The 22,592-nt window shown below is 39.8% G+C and overlaps 1 protein-coding gene across 2 annotated transcripts in view; it reads left to right on the top strand.

Moving 5' to 3' along the window:
* LOC126471491 (protein Aster-B-like) overlaps window positions 1-22,592 on the top strand; it is a 251,147-nt gene that overhangs the window by 16,015 nt on the left and 212,540 nt on the right. For both annotated transcript variants that reach the window (XM_050099703.1, XM_050099704.1), the window contains exons 3-4: window positions 136-273; window positions 722-860. In XM_050099703.1, coding sequence (XP_049955660.1) covers window positions 136-273; window positions 722-860 — 277 coding nt within the window. The remainder of the gene's footprint in view (window positions 1-135; window positions 274-721; window positions 861-22,592) is intronic.

The following is a 22,592-nucleotide window of genomic DNA, read 5'->3' on the forward strand; positions in this document are numbered from 1 at the left end:
ATTCAACTGTTCTGAGCAGTCACAAGCTTAATATTTTCTTGTGTAATAATTCCCTTGTGTTTATTGGTATGTTGTATGTCATTATCTAGTATTGAAGTAAAGCTTTGCATTACAGCGAGTCTTTTGTATTTTCAGGCGTAAGTCTGTGGAGAACCTGTTAATATCTAGTCACGACGTAATTGGGAGTAGCATCAGTTCATCCTTGACGTTCAACACAATGACTTTACCCTCTGCCTGTCATGTTGCTAATCCCAATGGCTCCCTGGAACCACGGTAAACATGGCTTGTGTGACGTTAGCTAAAGAAACTGTGATTTGTTCATCATTTAGGCATTAATATAAACTTTTATTGAGCACTGCATAGAAAACTACAGTGGCCACAGTTTCATTTTTAATGTAATTGTTGAGCATAATGTAATCATCCCATGTACTGACATTGTATTATTATCCATTCATGCTTTTTGCCCTGTATTTGGGCATATTTCTTCAGACAGGACATTTGCCTTAATATGTACTAGAAGTACAGCTTAATTTGATATAGTGTGCTGCCTGTACCCACTGTCTTACCTGAGAACATAGTGTTAAGCTTTTTAAATGTGTTAGTGGGTTTTATTTGCTGTTTGCCTTTTGTGTTGATCAGTAATTAACACATACCTGTCCTCCTCCTGCTGCTTTTTTGTGAAGGTGCCCTCAGATATCATGTGTGAGTGTGTTCTATGTAGGTCTCCAAGCCCAAGTACGAGTCCACAGTCAAGTCCACGCCCGTCCCCCCGACAACAACACAAGCGGGACCATTCCAAAGGTGATATTATACTGACTGGTAACAGCAGCACAACTGTGGAGAAACCAGATACTTTTGAGGTTAGTGGGGTATAGTGTAAGATCAGAATTGTCTGTGGTATTTTTATTGTATAATTCAAGGGACCCAAAAGAAATAAATATAATATATGCAGGCATTTGTTATTGAACAATGTTTCACAAACAGACTGTGTATTTACTTATTTGTTTCTTTCCCTTTGCTGCTAGGAATATGTGGTACTCAAGTCAAGTTTCCAAATGAGATGCATTTCAGCTGCATGTTAGGATTTTGAGCTTACTTATCAACTTTTATCCATTCATGCTACTGTAACTTTTAGGAAATTTACATTATTAATGCTTAGATATTCATTTGCTATCACAATGCAAATCTGTATTGATTTAGGTCCAAAGTTAATTTGCCTTGTGCTTATTATAAGGCAGATGCAAAGGACTTTCAAAAAGTGGAAACAAATATTTTCTGCTTCAAATATTGAGATTTTTGTTGTAATTTTCATATGATAATTATAAAAAATACTAACCATATGATTTATGACACAGACTAGAACATGTGTTCTTCCTCCTTAAAACCTTTGGAAAGTTCTGGTACAGTTTGATATTATGACTGAATGATTTGAGATTGTAATTGCCTGGTAAGGCTCCAGACAACTTGCAGTGTTACAGAAAATTAAATGCTTGTTTCGACAATGGGAACACGTTTTAAATAGTGAAGTATTTGTGGTAAATGCTGTGGGAACATGCTGGAAACAATGGGGAAAGATGCACTGTTGAAGGGAAGGAATAGACCAAGGTGGTGGTTGGGGGGAGGGCTGTAAGTAATGTTTTCAGTATAAAACAGCTGTGTTTAGAGGAAGAGACATCATCACTTGCTTGAAAGCCATTGTTTCAGGTTCAGTTTTAGTTGAAAAGTGAGCTGTTTGTTGCTCATAACTTTCTGCTTTGTATAGTTTATGTGGTGGATAGTTATTCTGTGTTATTTATTTGTTCTTTTTGTTCATTGTTGTGTTGGCATAGATTCCTGGGGAAACATTATTTACTGTCATCATACTAGATAGTGTGACAGTAGTGCTGATACGTATTTGTGTGTGTAATACATGGCAATCTAACTAATTTCTCTTATTCTAAACCTTTAAATATAACATAAAATTTAATTTTGAGTAATTGATACAGTGTCTTATAGCTTTATTGTTTGTGGGCAACAGAGAAAAAATCCTATGAACATATGTGCGACCTGTTTGCAGATGCCACATATTTATAGTTATGTTGTCCATGTGGGTGTAAGCATGCAGTTGATCTAATTCCATACCTAAATACTTGGCCTGCTCTTTAATTTTCAACATGTTTTTAACACGAAAAGTATGATACAACCCAAAGCACTGAAATTGTTAAGAGGAATAACTGAATTTTGACATGAATCTCATATTCTTCATTGTTCTTTCATTGACATTTGTTTTGTAAGGATTTCCCAAGAACCTCCCATACATGAGTAAGCCTTATTTGTATGCAGAATTCTGGTCACTTGGAGCTGAATTGTTTGCTGTGTTTGGCATCAGCTATTCAAAGCCATGAACATTCCAAAGCCTCTGGATAGGATAACCGGCAGGCATAAAATTCTAGCTGCATACTGTTTTACGGTTTTGTTCATCCTCAGTTGGAGTATGGTAGTCTTGTATGTAGGTCTGTGCAATTTTAATATTGTAAGATTCTCCATTCATTGCAGCTTGAGGTGTTGGAGCATATACAGTCGGCCCGATGTCCAGCATATGTGCAAATACTGCGTAGTCACCACTAATACAGGGTTATTACAAATGATTGAAGCGATTTCACAGCTCTACAATAACTTTATTATTTGAGATATTTTCACAATGCTTTGCACACACATACAAAAACTCAAAATGTTTTTTTAGACATTCACAAATGTTCGATATGTGCCCCTTTAGTGATTCGGCAGACATCAAGCCGATAATCAAGCTCCTCCCACACTCGGCGCAGCATGTCCCCATCAATGAGTTCGAAAGCATCGTTGATGCGAGCTCGCAGTTCTGGCATGTTTCTTGGTAAAGGAGGTTTAAACCCTGAATCTTTCACATAACCCCACAGAAAGAAATCGCATGGGGTTAAGTCGGGAGAGCGTGGAGGCCATGACATGAATTCCTGATCGTGATCTCCACCACGACCGATCCATTGGTTTTCCAATCTCCTGTTTAAGAAATGCCGAACATCATGATGGAAGTGCGGTGGAGCACCATCCTGTTGAAAGATGAAGTCGGTGCTGTCGGTCTCCAGTTGTGGCATGAGCCAATTTTCCAGCATGTCCAGATACATGTGTCCTGTAACATTTTTTTCGCAGAAGAAAAAGGGGCTGTAAACTTTAAACCGTGAGATTGCACAGAACTCGTTAACTTCTGGTGAATTGCGAATTTGCTGCACGAATGCGTGAGGATTCTCTACCGCCCAGATTCGCACATTGTGTCTGTTCACCATTAAGAAAAAATGTTGCTTCATCACTGAAAACAAGTTTCGCACTGAACGCATCCTCTTCCATGAGCTGTTGCAACCGCGCAGAAAATTCAAAGCATTTGACTTTGTCATCAGGTGTCAGGGCTTGTAGCAACTGTAAACAGTAAGGCTTCTGCTTTAGCTTTTTCTGTAAGATTTTCCAAACTGTCGGCTGTGGTACGTTTAGCTCCCTGCTTGCTTTATTTGTCGACTTCCGCGGGCTACACGTGAAACTTGCTCGCACGCGTTCAACCGTTTCTTTGCTCACTGCAGGCCGACCTGTTGATTTCCCCTTACAGAGGCATCCAGAAGCTTTAAACTGCGCATACCATCGCCGAATGGAGTTAGTAGTTGGTGGATCTTTGTTGAACTTCTTCCTGAAGTGTCGTTGCACTGTTGTGACTGATTGATGTGAGTGCATTTCAAGCATGACATACGCTTTCTCGGCTCCTGTCGCCATTTTGTCTCACTGCGCTCTCGAGCGCTGTGGCGGCAGAAACCTGAAGTGCGGCTTCAGCCGAACAAAACTTTATGAGTTTTTCTACGTAACTGTAGTGTGTCGTGACCATATGTCAATGAATGGAGCTACAGTGAATTTATGAAATCGCTTCAATCATTTGTAATAGCCCTGTATTTTCACAGCAACTACAGATGATGCAGAATGCGTAAAAGGTCTCAGCACATCTATAGTCACCTCTTTCCCTACTGTTGACCGTTACTGCTTGGAACTGTCTATGAGCCAAACATTCACTTGGTATTCAGGTAAAGCAACATTAATGAGATACGAGTGTCTTGATACAAGGTTGGGACAGATTTCCTTGCTGGCTAGTTGTGAGACACTTAGAGTTTAAAACTGACAGTGTGCAGCAAGTTCTGTACTCCATACTATGCCTTTTGAAATAATTTTTAATGATGATTTTAGTATAGTAATTTGAAGATTTTCATACTGATAGGCACAATAGAGGGGCACTATTGTTTGCTCCATTAATTTCCCCATCTGTGGACTCAGGTTACACATGCTGAATAATATACTGTGTTCAATACCAAACTTAATACAGAGTTGTCAAAAGTCATGGAAAGCCACTGGATGTTTGCTAGTAATGATTCACTCATTTACTAGCTGTCAAAAGTGCAATAATTCTATGAACCGTTAGAATCTTTCTACAGATATACTGACCCTACAGCACTATCGGCAATTGTTATTGTATAGCTACTGTTGGGTTTGAGTATCAGCAACATCCCATAAATACTTGATTGGGTTAAGATGGGTGATTTGGGGAGGTGAGGGGGTAGCAACTTGTAGTTGAGGATCCACGGGACTGTTCATCAATCCTCCTGCTTTCAACCATAGAGAGGTGACATGTCAAATTGTACTGTTGAAACATGGCATCTCAGTCAGGGTACTCTGTTACTAGAAAGGGATGGAGATGGCCTACAAGAATATCTGTAAACGTGCATCTTTCATTGATCATGCAGATAGACAATGGGGCCTAACTGTGACCATGTGAACACAGTCCAGATCATAACTGAACTGTGTTTTGACTTGACACAACCTTGATGACACATAGTATCCATAGCTTCATGGGACATATGCTACTCTGCCACCTGCCAATAAGCTTGTCAACAGGCTGTGTTGCATGTTGCCACTGTTTCATGGTCCATTGATGATGTTTGTGGTCCCATACCAGTTCTTAAGCTGTGTTGGGGTGTCTGCAGTGGGACACAAGTTGGATGGCTGCTGCTGAAGCCTATGTGGTGCATTTGTCTCTATGCAGTCATCATAGAAACAGGATCCTGACACTCCAAATTCAAATTGGTAGCTACCTGACTCACAGTTAAACTATCCATTGTCTTGTATGGCCGTGGTGAGGTGACAGGATGTCCATTCGATACACACTCATGGTTGCCCTGTTCTATGGTTTATGTGTGTGGAAACATTGTCTCTGTGATATTGAAGCCCTATCTTAGACACTGTTGATCTCAGAAACCTGAATTCTTTTAGAATCTATGACCCATTTGTTGTGCGCCAATTATCATCCTGTGTTCAAAGTTGATTGACTATTGAGATGCTGCTGTGTTCATTACACACTTCTCTGTAACAGACTGCTCAGGTATTGTTTTCACACTCATGCAGTATGTCACTTGTAGCTGCAAAATTCAGGTGTCACATGTAGCACATTGTCAAATTGGTCAACCCTTTCCATGGTCCTTAGGGTGCTCAGATGGATGATCTAGCATCAGGTGTGAAAAGTCATCCGTTCAGATTCCAGGTGCGCTCAGCTGTCCACTCAGTAAATGTACCCAGAAGAGTCGCTCCAAAGTAGCTAGAACATCCTCTACCTAATGCAAAGGTGGCACATACAACAACTACCGAAGCATATGATATAAATCACTTAACACAGCGCAGATCCTCATAAAATTTGTGCTGTTGGTGTTTAGGGGAGACGAAATGAATGTGTGGGAGTCTCAGTGGCTAAGTCTCGAGTCAACATGACCATAGTGTCTTTCTCTTCAACCAAAGAGAGATGATGGCAGCAGTTCTCACAAGACTTTGTATAAGACTCTCCCCATTGACTCAGGATTATTCCCCTAATGAGAGGATGCACAGGTGTGTGGTACTTGTGTACCAATTTTGGTATGCCATGTTACAGTTCCTTGTATTTTATTTGCTGACAAGAGGGAATTCTCTAAATTAATCATTCATCTCTGTTTTAAATAACAACTGGACAAGTTCAGTTGAAGTATTAAAAATTTATTTATTTAGTGTCACAGTTCCTCCCTAAGGTGTTAAGCCTAGATTTAAATGTGTATCAGAGTGGCAGGCTCTTGTGAATTTTTGTATCAGTAGTCAGACAGACACTTATTTATATCAAACATTGTTTTTAAAGTAGTTCTTTTTACTGTTCACATTTGATTAAGAATTAATTTCTTTGTACCTTTGTAGTTGTATGAAAAATTTGAGGTCTCTCTCTCTCTCTCTCTCTCTCTCTCTCTCTCTCTCTCTCTCTCTCTCTCTGTGTGTGTGTGTGTGTGTGTGTGTGTGTGTGTGTGTGTGTGTGTGTGTGTGTGTGTGGGGGGGGGGGGGGGGGGGGCGGTCGCGTGCACGCGGATCTCCACACTCCCCTCCTGTACACATGCTTGCTTTTATCATATTTCAGAGTGACAGGATCTTTCCCATTTTTATAGTAGTTGTCATCGAGCAATATTTATCTCAGATGCAGTTGTAAAAACAGTCATTTTGCATTTTGTTTTGGATTTTAATTGAGAAATTTGTTAACTCATGGCAATCTCCATTGTTTTGTCGTATTGAAAGAAAAGTATTTCTTTATACAAGCACTGATAACTTTAAGTTGAGCACCCGGAATCCAAATGCATTAGAATCAGACTGTGTGAAATGTGTAATCAGATTTTGTCTCAAACGACAGCAGTTCCATTGATTTCTACAGTAAAGAATATACTGGTATCATATGGGCGTTTCCATCTCTTCTTCCTGCAGTGATTATCGAGGTTGGGGTAGATTGTGTTGCCGTTTAGTGCTGCGCCACATTACATGTTAGAGAGAGAGAGAGAGAGAGAGAGAGAGAGAGGGGGGGGGGGTAGGATAGAGAACGAATCAGTGTTTTTCTAACATTAACAATCAATATTTTTTTTATAAAATGTACTATAATGGGTACAGTTGGGTGCAATATAGTAGATTCATGGTAATGTTACATCATAAAACATGAAAATAACAAAATATGTAATAGAGCAAGACATTAGACTTAATATTTACACATACACTAAGAAATTTCATATTAACAATTTCTTAATATTTAAAAACCAGTATGATATATTGTATGATAATAAATAATTTATTTTATGCTTGTAGTAATGGTATATCCCAGTTATACATTAAAACCACACACATACACTCTCATTTATGTTAAAAAATTCACTACTTCTGTAGAATGAATTTTGTAACAGGTATTCTTTCAATTTGCTCTTGATTTTTAATAGTTTGATGTGTGTAGGTAGAGTATTGGTAACTTTCATAACTGAGTAATTTACTAATTTTTGCATAAGGCTGAAGTTTGTCTAGTTTCTACGTAAACCCTGTTCTGACCTCATAAAGTGGCCATGTGAACTATTGGTTTTGGAAAGACAGCAGTTTCTTTTCTGAAACATACAAGGGAAGAGGCACACTGAGACAGCATTTTGGAAACCTGTAGTAGCAGGAATAGATTCCTGCAAGTGTGTCTTGGCTGCACACCACTCACTGCTTATCACACTCCTCTGAGTAATAATTTTCTTATTGCCAAGAACTGTTTACCACCAAAGGTGATGCCATAAAACAACAATGCATGGGTATAATATCCTGAAGTAAGCAACTATGACAACATCCATGTGGGCAGATGATGGAATTATGCATAAGGAAAAGGTTGCGGAATGAAGTCTATTCACAATATCTAGAATATGGCAGGACCAATTTAATTTGCTATCAGTGTACATACCCAAGAACTTAGTGGAGTTCACTTGGTGTATTTGTTGTCCATTACATTTTATATTTGTCCTCTTGTTCTTTCTTTGCCCCATGAAACTGTACATAATGAGTTATTTTGACATCTAGGGAGTCTTATAAAAGTAAACTAGCATAATAAAATTCCATGTTAGCAGAGGTTTCCAAGTTTTTCCCTCATGTTTTGTCCACTAGAAGAGGAGTATTGTCTGGAAAGAGGGCAAACTTGCTCACTGTAGTGGAAAAGAGTTAGAGATCATCTATAGAGATAAAAAACAGCAGGGACCCCAGCACAGAGCCTTGTGTCACTCCAGTGTTGACTGTGCCCCAGTTAGATGAAGCTAGAATTCCATTACTGCCAGTAATTGTTACCCTCTGTTTCCTGTCTGTTAGCTAAGACTTAACCCATTTCCCCACTATTCTGCTTAACCCATAATTCTGTTTTATTATCATAATTTCATGGTTGATGCAGTTAGAAAGCCTCGGAAATGTCACATAGGACTCTGATTGGTACCAATTCGCTGTGAAGAGATTGCAGAATTTGATCAGTGAGAGAGAAAATAGCATCATCTATTGATAGGACTTGATGGAAACTGAATTAACAGTGACTGAGAATCTTGTGACCATTCAAGTGATCAACAGTTCCTTTGAACACCAGACTGTAGGACCAAGGGAAAATATATTAGCTGGGATGCTGGGCAATGGTTGTCTCAATTTTTTCATTCTTCTTGAAAAGTGTTTCGTACATGTATATTTTAATCACACTGATACGACACCAGGACACTGGGATTCATTAAATATGTGACCCAGGACTGCATGTGTGTATTAATGATGGTGCCCAAATGCCCATGTGGAAATATTATCAATCCCAGGATAACATCAGTTTTTCATCTCATTGAGTTTGCTTTTGATTTCACTAAGTGTGATGAGAATTACATGCATCTGACTTTGGTGCTGCTAACTTTATACAGTAGGTTTAAGAAGTCACTCTCTGAGGCTTTACAGCCAGTTTCCTCTGCAGCTGTTAATTGTCAGTTGTATATATTAGCAACTCCCTCAATGTTTATTACTACACTGATCAGCCAGAACATTACGATCACCTACCTGATAACTGCTATGTCCACCTCTGGCACGCATAACAATGGCGATGCATCGTGGCATCGAAACAATGAGGTATTGGTAAGTGTTTGGAGGGAGTTGGTGTCATATCTGCACACACAGGACACCTAATTTCCGTAAATTCCGAGGAGGGGGACCATAAGGTCTTGACGCAACATTCAATCACATCCCATATTCATTCGATAGGGTTCCGATCTGACAAGTTAGTGGGGCAGCACATCAATGGGAACTCACCACTGTGTTCTCCAATAGTTTCATTACACTCCTTTCCTACTGAAATGGCATGTTATCTTGCTGAAAAACACCACAGCCGTCAGGAAAATGATCCTCGTGATTGGACATATGTGGTCTGCAACCTATGTACGATACTCCGTGGCCATCATGGTGCCTTGCATAAATTCCAGTGGACCCATGGATGCCCATGTGAATGTTCCCCAGAGCATAATGGAGCCACTGCCATCTTGTCTCTGTCCTGCAATACAGGAGTCAACGAGCTGTTCCCCAGAAGACAACAGATTCACTCCCTCCCATCGGTGTGATGAAGAAGGTATCAGGCTTCATCAGGCCGCGCCACACACTGCCAGTGCGCCAGTGCCCAGTGCCAGTGGTCTCGTGCCCTTTTCGGTCGTAGTTGTTGATGTTGTGGTGTTAACATTGTCACATGCATGGGTCACTGGCTGCGGAGGCCCATCATTAGGAATGTTTCGTGCACTAAGTGTTCAGACACACTTGTACTCTGCCCAGCATTTAAGTCTGACATTAATTCCATCACAGTTCACTGCCCATCCTGTTTTACCAGTCTGCTCTGCCTAAGTCTGACATCTGTAATGAGGGGTGGCCGCCAAACTCCATGATGCCTGTACATGGTTTCACCATGTGTTGAAGATTTTTACCACAGCACTCCTCGAACACCCGACAAATCGTGCAGTTTCTGAAATGCTTGTGCCGAGCCTTTGGGCCATCACAATTGTGCACCTTTCCCATTCTACATGCGGGCAGCATGCTCACTGATACTGCATGCACCGTGCATGTGTGTGACTAGCAGTCATTCCTCACCAGGTGACTCCGCTCCCGCCTGGATGGATTTGTATCGATGGTAGGTCAGTGGTCATGATGTTCTGCCTGATCAGTGTATATTTCCCTGTAATGTATTTATATATAAGACATGCATTCTACTTTCTTCCCTCACTATCCCTTTTTATAACTTGCCATATGTTGTTTACTTTGTTGTAGGTATTGTTAGTTTCAAATGTGATGTACATAGTTTTGGATTTTTAATGACACTCTTTTAAAACATTACAGTATAATCAATAGTTCTCCTTGTTTTATGGGATAATAAGATATCCATACTGATTCATGTAACTTTCTCTCTGTTCTACGTGAAATTTTGATTGTTCTAGTAATCCAAGGTTTTGTTTAGTGGCCTGCGGACTGTTTCTTACAGTTTTTTGGTTTAAATACAGTTTCTATGACACGTACTCATTAGCACGTGCGCACGCGCGCGCACTCTCTCTCTCTCTCTCTCTCTCTCTCTCTCTCTCTCTCTCTCTCTCTTTCTTTGTCTCTTCCAGCAGATTGAGTGGAACCCTGTACATTTGGAAATGAATGTTAATGACAAGTTGTTTAGCCTGTTCTCTAATAAGTTTGTGTAATTGTTTGAAGCTATATTTCCAAAAATAAAAAAATCATACGAAATAATTCTCAAGTCAGTAAATGGAAATCCTGGATAAAGGGATAAAACTTTCCTGTAGAACAACAACAAAAATTATGTATATCACAAATGATATCTGGTGATCCTATAAAGAAAGAAAACTATAGATTGTTCTGTAATATTTTAAAAAGGGTCGTGTGTGTGTGTGTGTGTGTGTGTGTGTGTGTGTGTGTGTGTGTGTGTGTGTGTGGGGGGGGGGGGGGGATAATGAATTTTCTCCTGCCATGACTGGCTATATTATAGTAAAAAATACCCACACAGAATGCTCAGTTGTCGTATGAGCCACCAGAAAAACTTCAGAACTACTGCAACTTTGCCTCTGTCTTTCAGAAGGGAGCAGTTTCATTTTAGTGTGTGGTGTGTGCAGTCAAATAATTATACACTTTCCAGATGTTAACCAATTGGTATTCTGTCAGTCATTCCTTTGTTTCTACTGTATTAACTTTCAGCAAGTGAATTGTTTTGTGTCTTCAACAAAAGTAACTTGTATGGAAACTGTATATTGCATCATTTTATATATGTCAGTTACCTGAATCCAATACTGATACCAGAAACTACCACCATCTCAGAGGCAAAAATACAGGGTTAATCTAAATGATGGATCCATTTTCAAAACTTCATATTTATTCAGATACAAATCCATAATGAACAAGCTTTATACCAATGAAAAGAGGAAGTATCAAAGTTTTTTTCATAATGTTTGATATCAATTTAATAATTTTTTAAATATTTGTAATTAATCTGAATGAACTGTGGAACTGAATCACTGTTGCCATACACTCTGTAACATCAGATATACCTTCATGTGTGTGGGACGAGTTTGGCTACCATGTTGATGTTTGCCATGCATCCAGCAGTCACCACATTGAACATTTATAACATTTATCACATTTCTAATTAAAAAATTTATTAAATTGATATCAAACGTTGTGAAAAAAAACTTTGAAACTTCCTCTTTTCATTGGTACAAAGCTTGTTCATTTTGGATTTGTACTTGAATAGATATGAATTTTTGAAAATAGGTCCTTCATTTAGAATAACCCTGTATGATGGGTTGCATGATTAATGATTAAGAAATGTTAAGAATTACTGCATGACAGAACCGAGGTTAAATGTTGACAGGTTTCCTGTCAAGGTATGACATGTCAAATCCAAGTTTTTTTGGTAAAGGCAAATACGCAGAACTTTTAAAGTTGGTGTTTTGAGACAGTTGTGTTGTATGCAGCTATAGCAGAAAGAAAGAGGGAAACTAAAATTGAGTCGCTGAAGAGTAGACTCACGTGGCTGTGCTAAAATCTGAGCTACGGAGATCGGTGCTTCATAGTAAGTGTTCTAGTAATCTGTAACCTTTGCAGTATGTGTTTCATGAGTGGTCAGTTTTCTGATATATTACAGTACTCATTAGTAAAATTACTTTATAAAAAGAAGGAAACAGGTTAATGGAGACAATTACTGGCACTAGACTTAATTTGCCACATTTGCAATTCAGATTCAGGAAGGGATCACAACCATACAAACGTACTGTATTCTTTTGTGTATAAGACACTTGGAGGGCTAAGAGATATGCTAAGGACAGTAAGGGTTTTCTTTTGATTTATGAAAAGCATTTGATTGTGTAAACCGTGCAGTACTTTTATGTAATCCGATATAAGTGACTACCCTATTTGCTTGCTTGCTTTACTTCACATGTCCAGGTGAGAGCATCTAAACTCGTTTCCTCCAAAACTCTGCAGCTATAATGGCCTTTTCATTGCACAAAAAATAGATTTCTGCTGTGCAAACAAACTCCACCCATGGGCAAATGAGCAAATGTTCAATTGTCTGGGTTTCTCCACATTCGCTCTGTGCGTCTTCAGAGTAGCCCCACTTGACCGCGTTTACTTTGCACTGTTTAACTTTTGTTATCTATTCAGTGCGCTGTGTGTGTTGTGCTGTAGTTGCTGCCCCTGTGATTTTGTCTGTGGGGTGCAGGTTTGTATTTTGCAGAGTGTGTCCAACCATAAAGATAGAGGCCAGTCTCAGGTTGGCCTTCTATTGGTACTATCCATTGGATAAAGCCCTTACTTGACTTGAGACAGGTTGGAACTGTTTGGTGGTTATACATTAAGTGCTGTGGGTCAATTTGCTGCCTGCGTTTTCCTCTCTATTTTACTTACTGTAAGGGACGTTCAGAAAGAAATGAACTGGAGGCATAATTACAGAAACCAGTACCTGTATGTTAGAAGAATTCGCCCTAGCTGTTGACACACTTGTCCCACTATGACACAAGGTGGTGAATGACTGTCTCATAAAATTCCCGGGGCTGTGATGTTAACCAGTTCTGCGTGTACAGTTGGATGTCGTTGTCCAAGGTGAATCGTTTGCCCCCTCAGAACCTTTTCAAGGGGACCAAAAATAGCGTAATCACAGGGGGAGAGGTCCGGACTGTATGGAGGGTGGCTAATAACCTCCTATTTGAATTTCTGCAGGAGTGCCGCGACTGTGTTGGCCGTATGAGGCTTTGCATTGTTGTGGAGCGGAATAGCCGCACGGCTGAGATTGCCTGGTCGTTTTGATTTGATTGCTTGGCAAAGGGTGGTCAAGGTTTTCGAGTAACATTGGGCATTCACTGTTGTCCCGTGCTGCAGGAAGTGAAGAAGAACGTCAGCATAACCTTTCCTGCACTCGTGTGGACGACGACATCCAGCTGTATGTGTGGAACTGGTTAACATTGCAGCCTCGGGAATTTTGAGAGACAGCCATTCATCACCTTGTTTCACAGTGGGACAAGTGTCTCAACAGCCAGGGTCAGTACTTCTTACATACAGATATTGGTTTCTGTAATTGTGTCTCTGGCTTGTTTCCTTTCGAACACCCTTTATACTTTGCATTTGTTGCATTTGATATTAGGTGGTGCTATGGCTGCAAGTGCAAGTGTGTAAATTTTGTGGACAGTCTCATTTAAAGTGACATCAGCATGTTTGGAGTGGCTAGACCTTATTGGTGCTGCATATTCTCTGGCTGCAAAACATAGTCGCATTGTTGATGATCAAAGAACTTCAGGTTGTGCTCTCTATTTTGAACCAGTCAATTTAAGTGTAATGTTGTTTCTTGCACGTATTTTTCCTTTTAGGTCAGTGCAGTGTTTTTTAAATGACAGTGTACGGTCTATGGTAATTTCCAAGTATTTTGGTTTGTTGCAGTGTTGTACTCTAACATCTCCCTATTCTGTTTCCAACTGTTTTTAGGCTTCTCTATTACATAGGTGGAATGTGCATATTTTCATTTTTTCTGCATTAGGTGACAGGTGATTTTCTTCATAGTAGTTCCCCAAGGCATGCAAAGCCTCTGTCTGTTTTCTTTCAACCTTTTCCAATATTCTTCCTTGAGCAGAAGTGGCAGCATTGTCTACATGTATGCATCTCTCTATTTCCAGCTGTGTGGCTGGTCATTTGTGTACATGTTGTACAAGATAGGGGAAAGAACGCTCTCCTGTGGTAGTGCGTTCTTTTGGTTTCTCCGTCTACTTTTCTTCCCTTGGAAGATTGTGTAGAATCTTTTGATTCTGCAACATTCCTCTTAACGTGTAAGTCAGTCAAATGTCCTTCGTTACTTCATAGCCTTCCGTGAGAAGTTGTTGGTGGTTTACTGTATCATATCTACATCTACATCCATACTCCGCAAGCCACGTGACGGTAAGATCGAGAAAACCAACAACCATTATCAATTTCATTTCAAGACAGTGTTATATGTTTTGAGTCAGATTTGGTATTTGACTACAACATGCTTTCTGTGGCGTGAATACAACTTGTTCAGGAATAAGTTTTGTATCGATTCTGGTTTCTATTCTTGACAGAATAATTCTTTCAAATAACTTACATAGATGCCAGGTTAAGGAAATAGGGCAGAAATTTTTTTGCTCAGTAGACTCTTTGCCGGGCTTTAGTAATGTTATCCTCCATAGTTGGGGAATCTGAAATGTTTCCTAACATATGTTCATCGTCCTCACTAGCCATTCATTAGTTTTTGGACCAAACTGCTTTATTTGTTCAGTTCGTATGTCATCAGGGTCTGCTGCCTTATTTTCTTTCAGTTCTTGCATTGCTCTTCCCAATTCCTCAGTTGGGAATGGAGTTTCTAGAGATTTGCTGTCACCTCCTATGTTTTGATTGAGATTTGACGCCTTCTGTCTTGTCTTGCCATTCGGTAGCAGCTCGTGAGCAGTCTGGTTTGGAGTGATGTTTGTACTAAATGGCAGGCTCCTAAGATCATTTCTAAGATTTTTTTATCAGCCTCCAGCCTCTTCGACTGTTCCATTTCATCTCCAGATTGGTTAGTAATTTAACCCCTCTCTCCCTTCTTTGTTTAGCTATGTTTTAGAGTAGTGCACCTCCAATTTCAATTTTATCTGCTGAGAAAGCATCTATGTTATACTTGCTGTGATAGATGATAAAGAGTTCTTGTGAGCTTGAGTCAAAGCCAGGTATAAATCAGGTCATACATTCAGAAGGAATATACCTCCTTGACATTTTCTTTATAAGTTCAATAAATTCTTTGTAGTTCTTTGGGTCTGCTTCTATGTTTTTAACTTAAAGCTCAAGTTCTTCTCTGAAAGCCATACATTTGCTAATACTAAATAATAACATTGTTGTGGTCTTTAGCATGAAGATTGGTTTGGTGCAGCTCTCCTCACTAGGTTATCCACTGCCGACTGCTTCATCTTTGCATAACTACCACAGCCTACATCCACTTGAACCTACTTGGTTTCCCTCTACTGTTTTTACCCCCTACACTTCCCTTCATTACCAGATTCATGATTCCCTGATGTCTTAAGATGTGTCTCGTGAACTGATGCCTTATTTTAGTAAAGTAGTCATAAAAATTGCTTTTCTCTCCACTGTGATTCAGTACCTTTTCATTGTTTATTAGATTTACCCATCTAATTTTCAGCATTGTTCTGTACTACCACATTTCAAAAGCTTTTAGTTTCTTGCCTGTGCTGTTAACTGTACACATTTCACTTGCATACAAAGCTACACTCAAGATCAATATCGGAAAAGACTTCATATCATGTACATTCATATTAGATGTTAACATTCAATTGGTGAGAGATCTGGAGAATGTGCTGGCCAGGGCAGCAGTTGAACATTTTCTGTATCCAGAAAGGCCTGTACAGGACCTGCAACATGCGGTCATGCATTATCCTGCTGAAATGTAGGGTTTCGCAGGGATCAAATGAAGGGTAGAGCCACGGGTTGTAACACATCTGAAATGTAAGGTCCCTTGTTCAAAGTGCCGTCAATGCGAACAAGAGGTGACAGAGACATGTAACCAATGTCACCCCATACCATCACGCCAATTGATACGCCAGTATGGCGATGACGAATACACACTTCCAATGTGCGTTCACTGCGATGTCGCCAAACATGGATGCGACCATCATGATGCTGTAAACAGAACCTGGATTTGTCCGAAAAAATGACGTTTTGCCATTCATGCACCCAGGTTCGTCGTTGAGTACACCATCGCAGGTGCTCCTATATGTGATGCAGCGTCATGGGTAACCGCAGCTATGGTCTCCGAGCTGATAGTCGATGCTGCTGCAAACATCATCAAACTGTTTGTGCAGATGGTTTTTGTCTTGCATCCGTCCCCATCTGTTGAGTCAGGGATCTAGACGTTGCTGCACGATCCGTTACAGCCATGCGGATAAGATGCCTGTCATCTCGACTGTTAGTGATACGAGGCCATTGGGATCCAGCATGGCGTTCTGTATTACCCTCCTGAATCCACCAATTCCATATTCTGCTAACAGTCATTGGATTTCGATCAACGTTAGCAGCAATGTCGCGATACGATAAACCACAATCGCGATAGGCTACAATCCAACCTTCATCGAAGTCGGAAACGTGATGGTACGCATTTCTTCTCCTTACACGAGGCATCACAACAACATTTCACCAGGCAACTCTGGTCAACTGCTGTTTGTCTATGAGAAATCGGTTGGAAACTTTCCTCATGTCAGCGCGTTGTAGGTGTCGCCACCAGCGCCAACCTTGTGTGAATGCTCTGAAAAGCTAATCATTTGCATATCACAGCATCTTCTTCCGGTCGGTTAAATTTCGTGTCTGTAGCACGTCATCTTCGTGGTGTAGCAATTTTAATGGCCAGTAGTGTAGTTCGCAATGGAAACAGAACAGAGATTATCACTAATGGCATCACTAGATACAAGCCAAACAACCTAATCTCTTCAAAAACAAATTTAAGTGCATACAAATAAATCTACAGTGATCCAGAGCTGCAACAGCTAACCTAATACAGCTTATTGTGGAATATCAGATTGACATTGCTTTCATACGAGAATCATATTATTATCAACAAAACATACGTGGAATCACTAGAGGCTACAAGATATTGAGCCCATGTGACACAAGGAAAAGGGCAGCAGTACTGATAACCAACAAAGATATTGGTTCCATAATGATCAGCCACGTGTCCAACGAAGATTCAGTATTTGTAGAAACAGTAGAAGAAAATTCGCAATTTTTAATATATAGTGTGTACGTAGATATCACAAAATCGATCAAAGATGACCTGAAAAAATTGACGACATGATAGCATACTGTAAAGAAGTTTGTTTAGTAATTGCTTTGGACAGTAGTTAGAGATTTAGCATGTGGCATGATACAGTAACAACCTACAGAGGAAAGGAGCTAAAAGAATTTCTGGCTTCCAGTAATCTGTACTTAGTAAGCAAGGGGAATCATGGACCAGCCTTTGAAAATAGTAAAGGAAAGAGCAATATTGATTTACTATGACCACCTCTCATCTACTGCCGATTATAAGCCAATGGACGCATGGTGAAGAAGAGAGTTTCTCCGACCACGCGATTATTACCTTTAGCATATGAGTGTGCCCAATGGTATATGCTGGAAGCATAATCCAAACTAAAAACAATTATTGTTAGATACAAAAGCCTGAGAGACTTTGACTGGTACTAATGGGAAGAACTTACATGCAATTATTTGCTAAACACACTTGCACAACTTAAAAAATGGACCGGAATTTGACAGAAAAAGTTCAAGCGGAAACAAATACTGAAACTCTTATTCTGGAATTAGTAGTAGTTCTAGATACCTCAGGCAATAAAGCATTCAAGATAAAAATCAGCTATGGTATAGTACTGGGTGAAAATCTGTCCACTGATGGACAACTGAATTGACTACAGTGTTTGGGGGGGGGGGGGGGGGGGGGGATATTAAGACAGGGAGCTACAAAGGCAATGGCATTGTAAAGAGAACAAGGAATACAGCCCAGCTATACAGAAAGCAAAAATGCAGTCCTGGAAGCAATACTGCAGCTTCACCCCAACAAATAACCCTTGGAACACAGTCTGTCAAACCACATCAAGGAAAATCAGAAATAATAATCCCATGACAACTCTAAGCAAAATGACAATACAACAACAACGGATTTAATCGAAATTGCCACTTATACGCTTGAATATTTTGTGTCTGAAGATGATCAAACTCAAGATGTGAAATACCGTAAACTAATAAGATCTCAAATGCTACGGCCCAAAAGAACAGTAGATGATGAAGCCTTTTCTCAGACAGAAATAGAGGAAATAATAATGAACATACCTGCAAACAAGACTCTTTTTGAAAATGGTGTTACTAGTAAGATCAATCATTAGTTGCATAGTTTTTTCCCAGCTATCTTACTGCTTTATATAACACTTGTCCAAAGAACAGGTTGCTTTCTGAGATGGTGGAAAAGAGGTAAAATAGTATTCATTCTCAAACCTGGTAAAGAAAACAGCACAAAAGTGTCCACATTTCGTCCCATCAGCCTCTGTACATGGAGGGAAAAGAATTGGAAAGGCTATTAGTTATACAATTATGCACCATGTCTCCTCTAAGGATCTCTTAAGCAACAATCAGTATGGATTTACTACTTGGAAAGGTACAGTCGATGCATTGTTGGCTGTTCAGAACTTCGCAGAGGAAAGCGTATTACAAGGGCAGTGTGGTAATGGTCAGGCTTGATGTTCAGGGAGCTTTTGATGCAGCTTGGTGGCCCAGATTCCTTAAAGTGCTGCTAGAATTTGAATGTTGTAGTAACTTATATAACCTAGGTAAAATTTATGTCATTGGTAGAACAGCAGTGTTGGCATTTAACAACATCAAACAGGAAAAGAAGGTAACAAAAGGGTACCTGCAGGGGTCCAGGTGTTTGGAAAATCCAGAATAATTCTCTGATGAATTTGGATTTAACACAAAAACAGTAGCATTTGCAGATGATTTAATTGTATTGACCAAAGTATATACTAATGAGAAGAATCATAGCTTGGGCCCAAAAGGCAAAATCTGTTTGTAATGAGGAAAAATCGAAAGTAATGGTAATAACAAAGAGAAGGTGTAAAGAAAAGGCAACAGTTGGTATCGTTCTAAACAATAATGTTTTGCAAGAAGTTGAATGATTAAAATACTTGGGTATAATTGTTGAATCTAAATTTATGTTTGATGAACATACACAGTACGTAACTGAAAAATGCTCGGAACTTATTCTTTCCTTTTATAAATCAGCAAGGTTCAACTATGGACTTGGTTCAGGAGCAGTGACAATAATTTACAATGGTCCTACCCTACTAATATCGGCATATGCAGCTCCTGTTTGGATTCACACCCTAAGAAGAAAATATAACTGTGTGAAGATTTGACGAATCCAGTACTTGATCAACATAAACATTGCAAAGGCTTACAGAACGATGTCTGATGGTGTGTATTCTAACATGCCTTACACCAATAATTATTAAACTCCAGGCAATTGCGAAAGAATATAAAATTACAAAAATTGAGCACTTGGCCCATTCTATAGACACTGCTTTAGATTACAAACAGTGGCCCCATCCAGCAAGTATAGTAACTTCAGAAGGAAATTACAAATTCGGAGAATGGAATGGGTTGATGAATGGTAGTAACCATTAATGGCACACTTGCCTATCAGTTAAAGTGCACATGGACCATTAACCAAGCAGCAATCGTGTGAGCCTTAGAAAAACTAGAGAACTTACACAAAATTTATGTTAAAATGGCAACAGTAATACACACGAGCAGTCAAATTACACTGGATTCATTAAAAAATTCCAGGAATCATAAATATTGGTAAAGAGATAAGAAACAAAATTAAGGAATAGCATCGGAGGAAATGATGTACTAACTTTGAATGGACAAAAGCCCATGTAGGAACCCCAGGGAGGAACTGGCAGACAAGCTTGCCAAACAAGCAGCTCGCGAAAACGCAACAGAAAGCTACAACAGAATCCCTTCATCTGTGATCAGAAGAAAGTTACAATCCTCTTCGAAAGAAAAATGGGAAAGAGAGTGGGCTGAAACTGCAAAAGGGGCAACCATAGAAGATTTTTTTCCAACTGTTCAACATTGTCATCTAACGTTATGACAATGTCAACAGGACATAGAAGATTAATGTCTTACTACCATCGGTTCAGCCTAGCCCCAAGTGCTGCTTTTACATGCAGAGATGATGATGATGATGATGATGATGATGATGATGATGATTAAACATTAGATCACCTGTTATGGGTGTGTCGTGAACTTAATACAGGGAGAGATACTTTAAAGAAGAACGTTACAAAAACAGGAGGCAGCTAGCCCGTTGATTAACCGGTTTCAGTAAAGCTACAAAGCAATTAAGTTCACAATTTTGCAATTTAATAATATTTCCAAACATATAAATATATATGTTACTAAAAGTTTTTTTTTAAAAAAAAAGGAAAAGAAAATGGTGTTCTACTTGAAAACTGTGTTACCAATCATACAGAAGTTTACTGTTGTGAATGTAATTATGAGTATACCGTTTATTACGTTCTACCTGGAAACTTTATATTGCTCATACAGAAATTTCCTGTTGTGAATACTTTTCATCCATGATGATGTAACTCATTATAATTAGACTTTTACTTTATGTATCATGGTATCTAAACATTTAGTATTACAAATACTGTAATGGGACGTGTTGAATAAACGAAAATGGAAAAAAAGCTTGCAGCTCAACTTATTGCAGGTAATACACTTTAAGTTGTACAAAGAACTGAAGGTGTGGTGTCGCCACCAGACACCACACTTACTAAGTGGTAGCCTTTAAATCTGCCGCGGTCCGTTAGTATATGTTGGACCCGCGTGTCGCCACTATCAGTGATTGCAGACCGAGCGCCGCCACACGGCAGGTCTAGTCTAGAGAGACTCCCTAGCACTCGCCCAAGTTGTACAGCCAACTTTGCTAGCAATGGTTCACTGCCTACATACACTTTCATTTGCCGAGGCGACAGTTTAGCATAGCCTTCAGCTACGTCATTTGCTACGACCTAGCAAGGCACCATATTCAGTTACTATGTCTTCTGAACAGATAAAATTGTGACTCATGTACCGTCAAGAGCGACGTTCGTCATTAATGGATTAAAGTTAAGTATGAAACTAATTACGTCCGCTTTCTGAATTCTAATTCCTTGTCGTGTTCCAGACTTCACGTCAGTATAGTTCTTCCCTCCTCACGTCAGCCTGCGTGAGCTAAAAAGCGTGCATTTCGGCCTCCTCTAGTAACATGGTGTTGGCTCTTCAGCCAACACAACAGAAGGAATTGTAGGACAGCTAACAAAGATATTTTTTCCAGCACATACCTTCAGTGACTAACAAATATGCTGCTCATGAGTCGTGTGCAGTTCCAACAGCTAGAAAGAGACTTGGAAGGCTTCTCGCAAAGACACAAACTAGCAGTTTGAACAGTGTGGTGTTGCACTATGCCTGAAACCTTATTTCACAATTTTTCACACTAAGAATCTAGTCTGTGTGAAATTTGTATGCAGTGACTGTAGACAGACAGTAAGATACAATGTACTGCCATAAAAATAGTTAAAAATAAATCATAGAGTTTGAGTTTTCTTCATCATGTGATTTTTCTAAATTCTTAAAAACACCTTAGTGATTTCTATAACTGATTCAAAGCCAATGCATTCCAATGAAGTTTATTTCACGTAGCATTAAAGCAGAAAAGTGCAATTTTAAAGTGATATTAAATTTGCCACTATCCACTCAGCAGATTTGATGCAGTGATTTTTTAAAATATTGGTGAAATTGCCTGGTTTCTATGGATGGGCTATAAAACAGTCCTGGTACAGAGTGCGTTAACAGACTAAATGAATCCTGTGTATTTACAGTATACGTACTGTAAGACAGAAAGTCTGTTTGTTGCCGGTGTCAAAAGAAACTTCAGATTCAAAAACTTAGCGTTTGAATATTTGTTTTAATGCCTAGTACTTCTCTTCAATCCTGCTTTACTCCACTAGATAAATCCAAAATCAGGATATCTGAATACACAGGGGTGTGTGTTATAACTTCAAGTTGAACAAATATATTTCAAGGAAGACGCAATACATGAAAGTCACAGATCAAGTAAGCACAGTAAGACATGTGTACACTTTAACAGTCAAATCATAACTGAGTCCGAGTCTAGCGGCCGCTGGCTGGCTGGCCGCTTAGGTGGTGCCGCTGCTACATGGCTGACAGACAGCGCCGCATGTAGAGCACGCTCGTAACTGTGCGGTGGCACTTTGAAAGATCAGCGAGTCACAACACTTTTCCCCCCCTTTGAAGTTTTTTCACAGGTCTGGATGGAGGTGGCCTGTAGATTGCTAATGTCCATAGGTGTTGTTAGACTGGCCGTAAAGTCTCGAGGAGGAGGCTTCCCGTACGGACGGAAGTGTCCCTGATGATAACAGGTCGAGATGACAGGAGACGTGGGGGCCGAATCTGCTGGGGCCCTGTGCACCAATCTGCCCGTTGCGGCAAGTCCGGTTGTTATAACAGGAGACATGGGCGATGTGTCCGCGTCTGTAGGAGAAGGTGGTGAGTAGAGTTGCTCCGACAGATGATGGTCATCGGGTTCCTGCATGGGC

This window comes from Schistocerca serialis, chromosome 3, assembly GCF_023864345.2.
Source record: "Schistocerca serialis cubense isolate TAMUIC-IGC-003099 chromosome 3, iqSchSeri2.2, whole genome shotgun sequence".
NCBI classification, from domain to species: domain Eukaryota; kingdom Metazoa; phylum Arthropoda; class Insecta; order Orthoptera; family Acrididae; genus Schistocerca; species Schistocerca serialis.